We start from the raw sequence: 14,844 nt of genomic DNA on the forward strand, positions 1-14,844 counted from the left end.
CCTGGAAAGGCGTGCCTTGGGGGACTGAAAGGGTTTGGGGGAAGTGAGGGGAAGAGGTCAAGGTTGGACAGGAAAAGTTTTTTGGACACACTGGGACGGGTAGATGGAGGGGGTTTGGGAGTGGAGGAAAAGGTAGTGGTTGTAGTAGGTGTACGTTTGCTGACTTTGGGTGAAGGTGCATGGGCTGGAGGCTGTTGTGAGGTGGATGGCTGTTGGGTGGGTGTGTGGCTGCGTTTGTGTACCTTGGGAGGTGGGCTCACAGACAAACTGGAAGAGGACCCAGGGGATGTGTGAATGATAGTGGGGGTAGTGAGTGCAAGTGAGCGGGGTGTGGTGGTGGGTGTGCTGGTGATGGAGGTAGTGGCTGAAGATGTAGTGCATGCAGGTGTGAGTGGAGGCGAGACTGCGAGGGAGGAGGGAGACGACGAGGAGGGGGACACAGTGGAGGCAGTGGATGTGGCTATGTCTGCATGTGTATGATGCTTGCGTGAGTACCTGTGGGATGTGTGGTGCTTATGTTTGCCTGAGCTTCCCTTGTGTGTTGAGGTGTGTGCATGCTGATCTGATGGTGGCTTGGGATAGGCTGAGGTACAGGGGTTTGGGTCTGGGTGGAGGAAGTTGGAGAGGGGAGGCTGGACACAAGAAGAATGGCTACCATCAGTGCTGAGGCCAGAGACTGAAAAGCTTGCTGTTGGGCTGCCTGACCAGAATGAATCCCCTCCAGGTATGCATTTGTCTGTTGCAACTGCCTCTCTACACCCTGGATGGCATTCAAAATGGTAGATTGCCCAACAGTGAGGGAGCTCAGGAGGTCAATAGCCTCCTCACTGAGGGCAGCAGGGCTGACAGGGGCAGGGACTGAGGTGACTGGGGCGAAGGAGATGCCCACCCTCCTGGATGAGCTGCCACGGGACACACACTGAGGGGCTGCTGGGATGGCGGTGCTGGTGGGGGGGTGTCGGCTGTACCTGTAGATGCGGGGGGCACAGAGGGGCCTGCCACTGCAAGGGAGCTCCAATCAGAGGAGGAGTCTGTGTCGCTGGTTTCAGCTCCTGTCCCCGCCGTGGAGCTCCCCTCGCCCTCCGTCCCAATGGGGGCTTCTGACTCCGTTGTGTCGCCCTCCAGGGCCATGTGGGATGCAGCTCCCTCCTGCTCCAGGGCCACTGCTCCTCCGCCTGATGATGCTAATGCACACAAGAACAGGTAGACCACAAAAAGGGGGGGGAGACAGAAGAAAGACATGTGGAGTGCATGCAATATCGCTACAGTTGGTGGACACTACAGACAGAGAAGCCCCCTGCACTACGCCGTGCACTTTGAGTTCCCTAATTAATCACAGGGACATGAGGTACAAGGCCTATGCCCGATTGCTGCACACATGGAAGTCACAGAAGCCTGACTACGTGTAGTTGGCTCTGAACACAGGTGGGGTGCCACATGGCCTGCCTTCAGAAGGGACCTTGCCTACTAAACTCGCCCTGGCCTAGGGGAAACCACAGCCCACCTCCCCCACCTACAATGTGCGGTGAATCAGCAGAATGAGAGTGTACTCACCCCCTTGTGGCTGCTGTGATGCCCTCAAGCGCCCATCCAACTCCAAATACACCACCGCCAGGATCCTGAACATCAGGGGGGTTATGGTGCGACGGGCACCCCTCCCACGTTGGGAGCCCATCCCCAGCTGGGCCTCCACCGTCTTCTTGCTCCAGCGGTGAATGTCCTCCCATTTTTTCCGGCAGTGGGTGCTCCGTCTGTGGTGGACCCCCAGGGTCCAGACTTCCTTGGCGATGGCACTGCAAATATCCTTTTTCTGGTGGGCGCTGACCTACACGAATAGTACAGGTGAAAAGGAGAAGATATAATCGTCCGCACCGTCAGTCATTGGCCCCCATTCCTACCCTTGCCATGACGCACATGCACTCACCGTCGTTTCATGCATGCCTCATTCTCCCCTCCCCCTATCTTTCATCCACACCACTCCCACACAGGCATTGCTCATTCGGCATGCTCACAGTGTACTTACCTGTTTGTCTGGAGGACAGTAGAATAGCGTGTACTGGGGGAGGACCCCATCCACTAGTTTCTCCAACTCCTCCGTGCTGAAGGCAGGGGCCCTTTCCCCAGACACATGAGCCATTGTCTCTTCCAGACTGAGGTCACAGCAGCACTTGCCGTGTAGGTCCTCTCCTGTCGAAGGTCAGGTATCAAGTGAGTGAACAGAGAGAAAATGGCGGTGACGTCCGCGGCGGTGCATACGGTCACCGCCGGCGTACATCGTCATTGGCTCCTGGGACCCATTGGGTCCAATGTTAACCAATGCAGGATTGCGCCGCGGTCTTCGACAGCCTACCGCGACAGTGTACTACGCCAGGGCAGTTACCTCATATCCCGTTGTCCCACCTTACAGGTCAGGCAGCCCCCATTTCAGGGGGCCACATGGCATTTATTTTGACTGTGTCACACATATCTAGGCCTTGCATAAACACTAATACAGGCATATATTGATTTAAAAAAAGTATGGAATAAAGTTGTGTTTACGTACCTCAGTGTTGGTTGACTCTCTGCTCGCTGTTCTCCTCCATAGAGCACGTCCGCTGGGGCAGGTGAGGAGATGGCTGCATCCTCCAGTGAACAGACCGCTGGTGGACCTGTCGACAATGGAGGATCGACATGTAATTGTCACAGTACAGACTTGATCGTACAACAATCCTGGAACTGTGTGCCCAGTTGGAGCCAGACCTGATGTCAGCTATCCGCCATACCACAGGAATCCCCCCACTAGTGCAGGTGCTGTCAGTACTCCATTTCCTGGCAAGTGGGTCTTTTCAAACAACAGTGGCCATTGCATCAGGGATGTCCCAGCCTATGTTCTCAAACGTGTTGTCCAGAGTGTTGTCTGCCCTGCAGAAACACATGCGCAGCTACATTGTGTTCCCGCAGGTGGAGGATTGGCCTACAGTGAAAGGTGACTTCTATGCCCTGGGACATATCCCCAACATCATAGGTGCCATTGATGGGACACATGTGGCCTTGGTCCCCCCGCAGGAGTGAACAGGTGTACAGAAACCGGAAGAGTTACCATTCTATGAATGTGCAGATGGTGTGTTTGGCCGACCAGTACATCTCCCATGGGAATGCCAAGTTTCCTGGCTCAGTGAATGACGCTTACATACTAAGGAATAGCAGCATCCCTTATGTGATGGGGCAAGTCCAGAGGCACTGTGTGTGGCTATTAGGTGAGGACAAGGACCCAATGCAGTGTGACTAGGTGTCTGGGTATGGGGCTGTCCCTAAGGGTTAGTGTGTGTCTAACAGTTGTCCCTCGACAGTTGCAGGTGACTCTGGCTACCCCAACCTGTCATGGCTACTGACCCCAGCTAGGAATCCCAGGACAAGGGCAGAGGAACGCTACAATAAGGCACATGGGCGAACTAGGAGGATTGTAGAAAGGACCTTCGGCCTCCTGAAGGCCAGGTTCAGGTGCCTCCATCTGACAGGTGGTTCCCTATTCTACTCACCAAAGAAGGTGTGCCAGATCATCGTGGCCTGCTGTATGCTTCACAACTTGGCTTTGCGACGGCAGGTGCCTTTTCTGCAGGAGGATGTTCCAGATGAAGGTGTTGTGGCAGCTGAGGAGCCTGTGGATAGTGAAGACGAGGAAGCAGAAGAAGAGGACATAGACAACAGGAACACAGTGATTCTTCAATACTTCCAGTGAGACACAGGTAAGAAGACAACACTGCCTGCTACATCTGATTTAATTCTTCTACCTCTCATCTATGTGTCACTTTCACCCAGTGTATGGACCCTGATTTGTCACTTTCCCTTTCAATTTCACAGATGTGGGTCCCACTGTGTGACATCTGCTTTGTTTCCGCATGGACTAGAGCTGTGTGACATAGGTATGTTGACAATACATTGGATATAGTATTTTTCCACAGTTATTGCAAATACACATTTTCGAAAGCACAGACTGACTCCAGATTGTTTTGTGATTTAAGGGTGTTTATTTAAGTGCAAAATAGTAGAGGGCGTTGTAAATTGGTCAGGAGTGATGGTGGAGGAATGTCCATGGCAGAGTCCAGTCTATTAGTCTCGCAGGTGCATTGTCCAAAGGGGCATAGGAATTGGAGCTAGGGTAGTTTAAGTATGGACAGGGTGACAAAGTGGGACAGAAGGATGACAATCAGGGTGGTCTAATTTCTTGGCAGGGGTCTTGGCGTTGTTCTCAGTCTTTGTCCTGGATCTCAGGGACCGTTTGCGGGGTGGTTCTCCATCTGCAGGGGGTGGGGTGCGGGTGTCGTGGTCCTGTGGGGGTGCCTCCTGTCCACTAACGCCGGCGGAGGTGGTGGGCAGTTCATCGTCAAGGCTAGTGTCAGGGGGCCCTTGTTGGGCCACAGTGTCCCTCCTGGTGTTGATGAGTTCCTTCAGCACCCCTACAATGGTGCCCAGGGTGGTATTGATGGATTTGAGTTCCTCCCTGAACCCCAAATACTGTTCCTCCTGCAGCCGCTGGATCTCCAGAAACTTGGCCAGTACAGTTGCTATCGTCTCCTGGGAGTGTGGTAGGCTCCCATGATGTTGGAGAGGGCCTTGTGGAGAGTGGGTTCCCTGGGCCCATCCTCTCCCTGTCACACAGCAGCCCTCCCAGTTCCCCTGTGTTCCTGGGCCTCTGTCCCCTGAACCGTATGCCCACTACCACTGCCCCCAGGTCCCTGGTGTTGTTGGGGTGGTGGGTTAGCCTGGGTTCCCTGTAGTGGTGGACACACTGCTGCTTGACTTGTCCTGGGGACAGAGGTATGGGCCCGCTGGGTGGGTGCTGTGCTGGTGTTTCCAGAGGGGAGAATCTCTGTAGTGGCCTGTGACTGTGTGAGGGGAAGTGACTGTCCCGAGATCCCAGATGGGCCAGACTGGTCATTTAGATCCAGTTGGTCAGAGCTGCTGTCATCTTTCTGCGGGTGGAGTGGACATGTCTGGACCCTCCTGTCCGGTGACGTTGGGTAGGGGTCGTGCAGGGGTGTAAAGACATGATTATTGCATCTGTATGTGCCATGGTGTGCAATGGGTGGGTGACCCTGTACCCCAGTGCTTGCATTCTTGTGTGGGACCTTGTGTAATAATGGTTTAGGGGGGTGTATGGGTATGTGCAGTGGCCATGCCTTGGTGATGGGTGTCCATGCTTTGGTGTTGCATGCAGGGCTTGGGTTTGGGATGTGTGGTTTGTGATAGTGGGACATGTGTGAGGAGTTGGATTGATGGGGTGAGGGCGAGGGTGGGGGTATGTGATAGCATGCAGGTAGGGTGGGGGATGAAGTAGTTAAGATTTGACTTACCAGAGTCCATTCCTCCAGCTACTCCTGCGAGGCCCTCAGGATGCAGTATAGCCAAGACCTGCTCCTCCCATGTTATTAGTTGTGGGGGAGAAGGTGGGGGTCCGCCACCAGTCCTCTGAACTGCAATCTGGTGTCTGGAACGCACCTTCCCCCTTTGGTCGTTCCACCTCTTCCTGATGTCATCCCGTATTCTTGGGTGCTGTCCCACTGCGTTGACCCTGTCCACGATTCTGCGCCATAGCTCCATCTTCCTAGCTATGGTGGTGTGCTGCATCTCTGATCCCAATAGCTGTGGCTCGACCCAGATGATTTCCTCCACCATGACCCTGAGCTCCTCCTCAGAAAACCTGGGGTGTCTTTGCGGTGCCGTGGGGTGGTGTGTGTTGTGATGTGTGGGGTGATATTTAGGGGTGTGTTATGCGAGGTGCGTGGACGTTGTGTGAGTGATGGTGTTGAGTGCCTGTGGATGCTAGTGTTGTTTCTGGTGGTGTTTCTCTCTGGCCTTCTGTCACAATTTTTTGTCATAGGGGTTTGCGAGTGATGTGGGTGTGTTTTATATTGTATTGGATGTGTGGGAGTGGTGTGTGTATGTGTATCAGGTGTGTGTATTTGGAATTGTCCAATGTGGTAGTGTTTTGTAAGAGTGTGTGTATTTTGGGCGCGGCGATATGAACCGCCAATGGAATACCACGGTTAAAAGACCGCTGCATGGATTCTTGGGTTGTGATAGTGTGGGCGTATTCCTGTTGGCGTGGAGTTGTCGGATTTGTTATCGCCAGTTTATCACTGACCTTTGGTGTGGCGAACTTGTGTGGGTGTCTAAATTTTGGCAGATTCCGAGCTGTGGGTCATAATAGCTGTGGCGGAATTCCGCAGCTGCGGTGGTTTGTTGGCGGTCTTCTGCACGGCGGTAAGCGGCTTTTACTGCCAATGTTGTAATGACCCCGTAGTTTGTTAGGCAATTAACACCATAAACCCAGTTTTGTACATGATTTTTTTATGCAGATCTAGCTAACCATTGCAAAATTATTAGCAAATGATAGCTCACCCCCAAGTATGCCCCTGTTGGTGCATGTTCATCCTTTGTAGGAATAAATGCCTTTTGAGGTTGATGGATCTTTGGACCTTGCAACAGGGTGTGGTAGAAGCACTAACGCAATTTCAATACAAACCTAAATAAGTTTCACACCATAACCAATGTGGCCATGGAAGAAAAACTCCAGTTAAAGTCATGTAGACAATTTGCACGGCCAGGTTATAAAGATATATAATCACCAAGCATTGTCCAAGGGGACGATATACATTTAGGCTGACTAACATTAACAATACTAAGCATTCAAGAAGGATAAACAAATCTACAGAGAAGAAATATATTTTAACAACTATGAGTTACAGCATGTTCTTTTCACTTTGCTTGAGATGAACAGACCTGGATAGCTTGCTGAGAAGTATTTCCATTTCCTGAAGATAGTCCACTAAAAGCATCAATTAGTTCAGTGGAGGTAAAGTTATCTTTGCTTGAAAACATCAAACCTCCTGGAAAAAATAAAAAAAATAATCAGTCATCCTCTTAGTACGATATTGATGAGTGTTTCCTGTCACACTTCAATGATAAGTTGAAATAGTCAATTTAAAGTCGATTGATTTGGTAATCAGGAGAATAACATGGTTATTAGCTGCGCTATAAAGCGCTTCTATATTTGGCAACTTGTTTGCTCCATTAACTTCTAAGTTTAGCATATACAATGTGTTGGTATTGTTTGAAATGACCATCCTGTGTGGTATTACCACAGGTTTTTGCTTCCTTTTGCTGAAACATTGTTTCTAAACATGACGCATGTTATATTCCTGTATTTTTAATGCTTATGTGTCACCCGTCTGATACGCACTAAATGCTCATTATGCAGTGTGCATGGTCATTAAAAAGCAGTATATGTATATTTATTGTTTACATGCCCTACAAGTCAAAGATCTCCAAAGTCATTTTTCACCATGGCAAGGTTGGCTCTCCCCTTGGAAAACACAGACTTCATTATAACAACGTATAATGCTTAATTATTATTTTAATAGTAATTTAATATCCAACTTGATGGTGAAGTCAGATTTTATACAATTATTTTAGAAATAACCCTTTTAGAAAGTATTTTTTCTGACTGAGCCAGAAGGGCCTTTCCAGTGTCACCTGACTACTGATGGCTCAACTGTGATGCTCCCATATATAGTCAGCAAAAGGCGTGGTAGCGGGGACATGTTTTTCTTTCTAGAGCAAGATGGCCTCGGGGCTGTATCCAGCCCTCTCCCGAGCTTTAAAGGATGACCTGTCACTGACAGATGTAGGTCACACCTTGGCCTGCCTACCTTTTATCTTACTGGTTAACTCAGTTCCACACACAGTGGTTTGGGCTAACCACATAGGAAGGGTTTACTTGTTACCACAGCCACATCTATGGGTGAGTACAGAGAACTCTGACCAGAAGACAAAGGGCCTGATTCTGATTGAGGCGGGCGGTTAACCGCCATATGGCCGCTCCGCGGTCGAAAGACCGCGGAGGCCATTCAGGCTTTCCCGCTGGGCTGGCGGGCGACTGCCAGAAGGCCGCCCGCCAGCCCAGCGGGAAACCCCTCCCCACGAGGAAGCCGGCTCCGAATGGAGCCGGCGGAGTGGGTATGTGCGACGGGTGCAGTGGCACCCGTCGCGTATTTCAGTGTCTGCATAGCAGACACTGAAATACATAGTGGGGCCCTCTTACGGGGGCCCCTGCAGTGCCCATGCCATTGGCATGGGCACTGCAGGGGCCCTCAGGGGCCCCGCGGCACCCCCTACCGCCATCCTGTTCCTGGCGGGAGACCCGCCAGGAACAGGATGGCGGTCGGGGGTGTCAGAATCCCCATGGCGGCGGAGCGCGCTCCGCCGCCATGGAGGATTCACACGGGCAGCGGAAAACCGGCAGGAGACCGCCGGTTTTCCGCATCTGACCGCGGCCGAACCGCCGCGGTCAGAATGCCCTGCGGGGCACCGCCGGCCTGTCGGCGGTGCTCCCGCCGACCCTGGCCCCGGCGGTCTCTGACCGCCGGGGTCAGAATGACCCCCAAAATGTTCTGCTGTGGTGGGCCTAGGTAGAGAGGGGAAATGTGGCATAGTTTACTGTAAACACACACAAGAAGATCAGCAAAGTGGCTATGGTCTCCACTGGAACTTTTACTGCAATGGTTAGGGAGTGGCCAGGATCTTCCCCCACTCATAGGCTGGCACTGTGCATAAATGTGGCATTCCCAGTACCCTCCTCAGAACATGTCTGGACCTGCAAAGAATCAGAGAAAGGACTTCGTTGCTGCCTGCATGACCTGAAGGAAGACTGGGCCTGCTTCCCTTTAACTCAGGGCCCCAGAAGTGACTCCAAAGATCTAGTTGTCTAACCTCCTGTTGGAGCTACAGGGATACAGCAAGCTTCCAGAGGCCTTTTCCTTGCAACTTCCCAGCTGACCAGTACCAACTGGACCTGCCCTGGACTGTACTACTGGCCACTGTTGCAGTGAGTCCTTACCACTAAGCGTGTCCCCCAGGTCCTTAGCTGGTGTTAGAGTGTAAACTGGAAGAGCTGAGTCTGTTTGCCAAATTTCTACCTGGAGAATCAACAGAGATGGGGATAACCGTCAACACAGCATCTGTCCACGTCATACTGGGGTCAGCCTAAGTTTGCTGGTTTGTCCTGCTGAAGAAAATCTGACTTCTAGGAACAATTGTAAGTCTGAAAGTAGAGAGCTTAATTTGGACTGAAGCCAAGCAACATCCTAGTCACTTCAGGCCCTTCCCATGCACAGACCTTGGACTTTGTCTGCTCAGAACTTTCCTAACTTTATTGATGACTGCAGAGGGATTCCACTTTTTAGCAACCCTACATCATCAACTCCTGCTTCAAATACAGCTTGTAGTTTCTCCCACTGACAGCTCATCAACAGCCACCTTTCAAAGTCAGAAAATAAACATTCCACAATGGGAAACCTGGTCCATGTATCCAACCAGTGATCCATAGTGACTGGCCTTGCCTCTTGACTTTGACATTGTCTTCAGGAACCAGATGACCACAGCTGGTTCTGTTCATTTGAGTTTTGTCACTTTTTTGTCATTGTATTTATTATAATATTATCTATTCTTCTAAAGTGGTTTGGATGTTTTTTTCTGTTCTGTTTTAACTTTATTATTGTGCATGTATTGCATAAAAAATGTCCACATTGGCTATATGTTAAGTTTGAATGCTTTATCTCATGCTACCGGAGGGTTAAGCACAGGTTTATTTAGCGACTATAGTGGTTCGTCCTGAGAAGGATTGTGATCAATACTTGAGCTGGGTTCTCAACTAATATTCCAGTTTCTTACTGTTATCCACAATAAAATGACTGATCATAAGAACAAATGCAATTGAACACTTGAGATCAGCTAATTCATGCCACAAATACATCCATATGTATTTACTAAATGGATGCATGAAGGAATGAAGGACTAAACATATGTAGAATAACAATATTACAGGTACCTCTAGGTCCTTCTAGCTAAAAGGAGCATATATACACAGATAATCAAAAATTTGACGTGCACATTTACCTTTTTTCTATTTTTGGTAATTTCCTGTGTGCATGCTCATATGGCTTGTAAGGCTAAAAATAAGTCTCTTGCATTGGCAGAACACCTAGGGAATAGGTACAGAAGTTTGCAATTTGTATTGCGTTTCCTGAATGCTACTCATTTTAAAGTTTGAGTACTGTCATCGGTGAGGGTCTGAGCACTTTAAAGGAACAAATGGAGGTATTATAAATGAGGTTTATGGAAAAGAGGGAAGACAGAGCTTCACTAGCAATCCCTGCCTCAAAATGGTACCTGCACAGCAGCTCTGAATGACAGCTGTGACGGCCAGCTTGCTACGAGTGACAAAGAGGCAAGGAAGGAATCAACTGAACTCCTTCTAGCAAACAGGCTGTCTGATAGGTGGTCCACATGGAGATATGCAAGGGCATGGATAACAAGAGTGTGCAGTCCGCCATATAGTAGGTATGAGAGAAGGCACCCTTAAGGAGAGCACACAATGAGCATAAATGATCCTTAACAAGTGACCACAAGGCAAAACCCACTGACACCACATAGGCGAGGTGCAGCAGTTCCTCCACCTGCTACACTGCCCCAGATATTAGACACCACACATGGCAGAAGATGAAAAAGAGAAGTCCCATCAGTCCCATAGCAAAGCGAATATACCATCCATATGGCACCCCAGGCTACACCCTACCAGCAGCAGGCAGAGTTGGGAAAAGGGTTCCGTCGAGGGCATGCTGATCAAATCTAGGGCCAACCGAAAGCACACCACAGAGGGGACCCGTGGACAACTGAGCTACCACAAGGGAGCTCTGTGGAGGGAAGTTCAAAAGAAAATAACTATACTATGGGCACTTGTCCAGTGGGAGTCATTTATAGGTACACATCCATAGATATTAATTTTGTCTTATTTTTGTTATAATCATGAGACACATTCAATGCTCTAACTGAAAAAAAAAAACATAAGGTCACTCTTTTCAGTGCATATTCAAAGTATTCAACATTAAATAGATTAACCAAGTGCAGGCGCAACATTCATTGTGATGTAAGTTTTTATACATGCCATAAAACACATAAGAATCAACTGGTGTATATACAGTGAAGGGAATGGAAGAAAAACAATATTTCCCCAACACTAAACCCAGTGGAAATGCAATCGCATTGCAACCAGAAATCTCTGCAATGCATGCTCTAGACCTCTAGCCATCTTTCTGGCAGACATATTGGATGTAGTCATGGGCCTTGTGCATGGATCTAGGGGCAACAGCCCATGTGCCTGCTCTCCAATGAAAATAGGACAACCAGACTATGTGCAAGGTCCCTAAGAAGAAATGTCTTTCCTCGTAAGCCCACTAGATGAGCAAAAGCTGTATTATTAGTAATTTAAGAGACATAATCAATGACTCGTCATTTACTGGATCAAGTGTAGAGCTGTATAAGGTACACCGTAGACCAGCATGTGTAATCAATCAGGTTAATTTATGCCATGGATGAAAACTTTTCCCCATGCATGTCTACTCTTTGTGGTAAATGCCCCCTACTTGCGATTGCCAGTATGTGGTGAACAGTCACTGATCACATATTCAAGAACGATAAATGAAAACAATGGATGGATGGATGCTTGGCACATTACACGTCATTCCTAAAATGTCAAAATGGTTTCCATCAACCTCCTTATGATACACCAAATTCACAATTAGAACTTTGAATGTATCTCTTGATCATAACTAAATGAAACAATATTATTATCTTTAGACATGATCTTTAGATGTGAACCTATATACGAATCCCCATTGACAAGTGTGACTAGTATAATTCAGTTACACTAGACCAGTTTGGGTTTAAAGGGTTTAGTCCATATTCATACATCCATGCAAGAGAAGAAATTCACAAATGAAGAAACAAAGCCTGGGATAATTTTTTAATACACCGGAGTAATGGCAGTAATTTCAGTACCTACCCATTACTCTTGTGATGCAAAAATACTGCAGTTCTGAGATTATGCCAGATTGAGTAATTAAGAGTAATTTAGGGCTAAAATCATACTGCAAGAGCACAGAAACAAAAAACAAAAAGAGAGCTAGTCGCTGCTAGCTACAGATGTTCGTGTCCTGTTGCATTTAGTGCGATTTACCTAGCACAAAATGGATCCTCAGGCCCATTTTGGTGGAAGGGTGCATTTGTCACTACGTAATTAACACTAAGGACCATATTTATACTTTTTTACGTAAAACTGCGCCAACGCAGTTTTGCGTCAAAAAGTTTAACGCCGGCTAATGCCATTTCTTAGCGCCACCCGGGCATCAAATTTATACTTTGACGCTCTGTGGCGCAAACCTCGGGGAGCAGTCATTTTTTTTTACTCATACCTTTCCGCCACATCATAAAGAAAAATGACGTTAACGTGGAGAAAATGACTTTATTCCGGTTTACGACATCGCAAACCAGATACTCGCCTTTGTTTGACACAATAGCGTCAAAAAGCAGGGCAAACACAGCAAAATGTGCAAAGGAGCCCCAAAATGGATCCCAGAAGCCATGAGAGACCCCAGGAAGACTACAACCAACCAGGAACCAGCCAGGAGGACCCAGACAAGACCCAGGAGAGGGAGAAGAAGAAAAGGAAGTGTTGGTTCAGTGCAGAGAAGCACGAAATACTGGTGAAAGAGGTGACAGAACACCAGCATCAACTTTTTGTCACCTCTAAAGTGCCAATTGAGAGGAGAGAGGCAATTTGGCAACAAATTGTCGATAAGATCAACAGTGTGACAGAAGTACAGAGAACAGTCACCGAGTGCAAGAAATGCTGGGATGACTGCAAGCGCAGGACCAAGGAAAAGATGGCAAGGAACAGGAAGGCAGCACGGCAGACTGGAGATGGGAGTCCAGCACCGGAGGAGGGCCTGGACCACATGGGGGAGATGGTGGCAGCCGTCTTCCCTGAGGAGATCGTCAAAGGGATACAACACAGATGCAGAGTAAGTTGCATGGAGGACATAAATGCCTAACTGTTAACTGCAAGCGAGGGGGACATACCTACTACACAATGCATGTCAGCCATGATAATCAGGTAGTGGAAAGGGCAAAGGAGCACGGCATGGATGCATGGAGGTACTCTGCCATGCTAAGGATGTTGGAAAGGCAAAGCCAGTCCAGGTGGGTAGGATGCCTGCTGTCACACAACAGCTAGTATTGTCACAACATGAACTAGGTCTCAATTTCCAGTCTCAGGCCACATCCGCATGTGGTATTTACCATTGACAACAGTTGCCACTACCACCTGTGCTGTGTGTGCAGGTCAAGTAGCCAATGTCGGTTAGGTGCCCATGGATCAAACACACCCAAAATAGAGGGTTCAGGATGACGGCGTTATCAATCCCCTGTAAATTACTAACAATGAGCAAATCCTGTCAAATGCTCATGTCTATGCACATGAAATGTGTTACTCTGGGCCCTGTGTATCTATATCAGGTATTGTAGATCACAGTTAGCCACATTCATCATCTTACATTTGCCAAGTTGGGTGATCAGTGGTTATACAACGAACTGACACTGTCCCCTAATTGAAACATGGTTTAGCAAATGTCCTACTGTGTCAATCTTGGTGATGTAGGTCTCAATTTGTATGCACCTTGGGAATGGCAGCTGCTGATCTTAGCATACACCCATGTCTGTGATAGCCTTCATACTGAGAACTTAATACTTGTACATATGCTGCACTAGATCAGCAGGTGTGTACCAAACGTAAACTAGCAAACTATTTCGTCACTTTAAATGTATGATGGAAGCAGTCAGGGGTCCCTTGCACAACATCATGCAAATAAATAATTTGTGAACATGCATTCACAAAGTTCAGGGATCCCATGATGATCCATTAACTTATGAAAATTGCTTGGCTATAAAGTGACACAGATGGCAAATGCATCAGCTCTGTACCAGCCATTGTGCAAACATAGGCATAACTAAAAACAAGGCAGCCATCTTAAAAGATATCATTAAATAAATACGCTAAAACAGAGCAAGCTAAGTAGGGTAAAAGTCACTAGGTGACGGGGGCACGAGTCTGCAAACCAAAGGCTAAGCTAACTCCTGTTTCCCATTAAAACAAACTAGGATTCACTACACCAGATCCACAGCGCCGCTGCTCAGGCTGAAAGAGATGCCTTTGGGGGCATCTCTGCTCATTAAGACAGCTTTCAAGTTACAGTCTTTTTAATCATGCGCTCAACAGTTTGTGCCACTTCTGCTCTTCCGGGCTGATTCCTTATGGAAACTTGGTTTCAATCAGCGCTACCATGATGTCACCCTACCCTCAAATCCGCTACCCATAAAGTCCGTTACTCTCAAAGCAAACGTCATATGTTGTCACAATTCATGCCCTTGTCGGGGAAAGTCAAGGCTACATTTATTTGTTTTAGTTGTTGTAATGTGTCACAGAATTATTGTACCAGGTGCCCATGTACAGATCAGAAAGTGGGCATTTATAAGCAGTGCCTTAAATTGCTTGGAATTGTCTGATACTCAGACCCAGCACATATATGTCGGGACTCAAGAGCCACGCGGGTGGTTGTGGGTCAGATGATTCTCATTTTCCATTTTTCTAAAATATAAATTCAGACCAACCAATGTATGTCAGGCTGGAGTGGACCAACGGTTCCATGTCAGAGGGCACCAGTTCACAATGTTAGCAGTCAAGAGCTGTTAGGACGTATGAACTTGATCTTCATTTTTTGGGAGGAGGCATATTTCCTACACATTTTTCACTTACACACTGAAATATCACTCGTAGTCCTGGGTGACATGTGTCACTCAAAGGCTGCATTTGAAGAGGCGGAGGTAAATACCACAGAGCACTTAACAGCACTGGGGTTCCCAGAAGCCCTGCTGTGAGAGCTACAAATGTAAATCTCCGTCTGCAACGTC

At 48.2% G+C, this 14,844-nt stretch overlaps 1 protein-coding gene across 1 annotated transcript in view; it reads right to left on the minus strand.

Moving 5' to 3' along the window:
- LOC138293182 (calcium-activated chloride channel regulator 1-like) overlaps window positions 1–14,844 on the minus strand; it is a 417,394-nt gene that overhangs the window by 69,103 nt on the left and 333,447 nt on the right. The window contains exon 9 of the mRNA XM_069232259.1: window positions 6,763–6,869. Within this exon, the coding sequence (XP_069088360.1) occupies window positions 6,763–6,869 (107 nt within the window). The remainder of the gene's footprint in view (window positions 1–6,762; window positions 6,870–14,844) is intronic.

The sequence above is a fragment of the Pleurodeles waltl genome, chromosome 4_2, assembly GCF_031143425.1.
Source record: "Pleurodeles waltl isolate 20211129_DDA chromosome 4_2, aPleWal1.hap1.20221129, whole genome shotgun sequence".
Taxonomy (NCBI): domain Eukaryota; kingdom Metazoa; phylum Chordata; class Amphibia; order Caudata; family Salamandridae; genus Pleurodeles; species Pleurodeles waltl.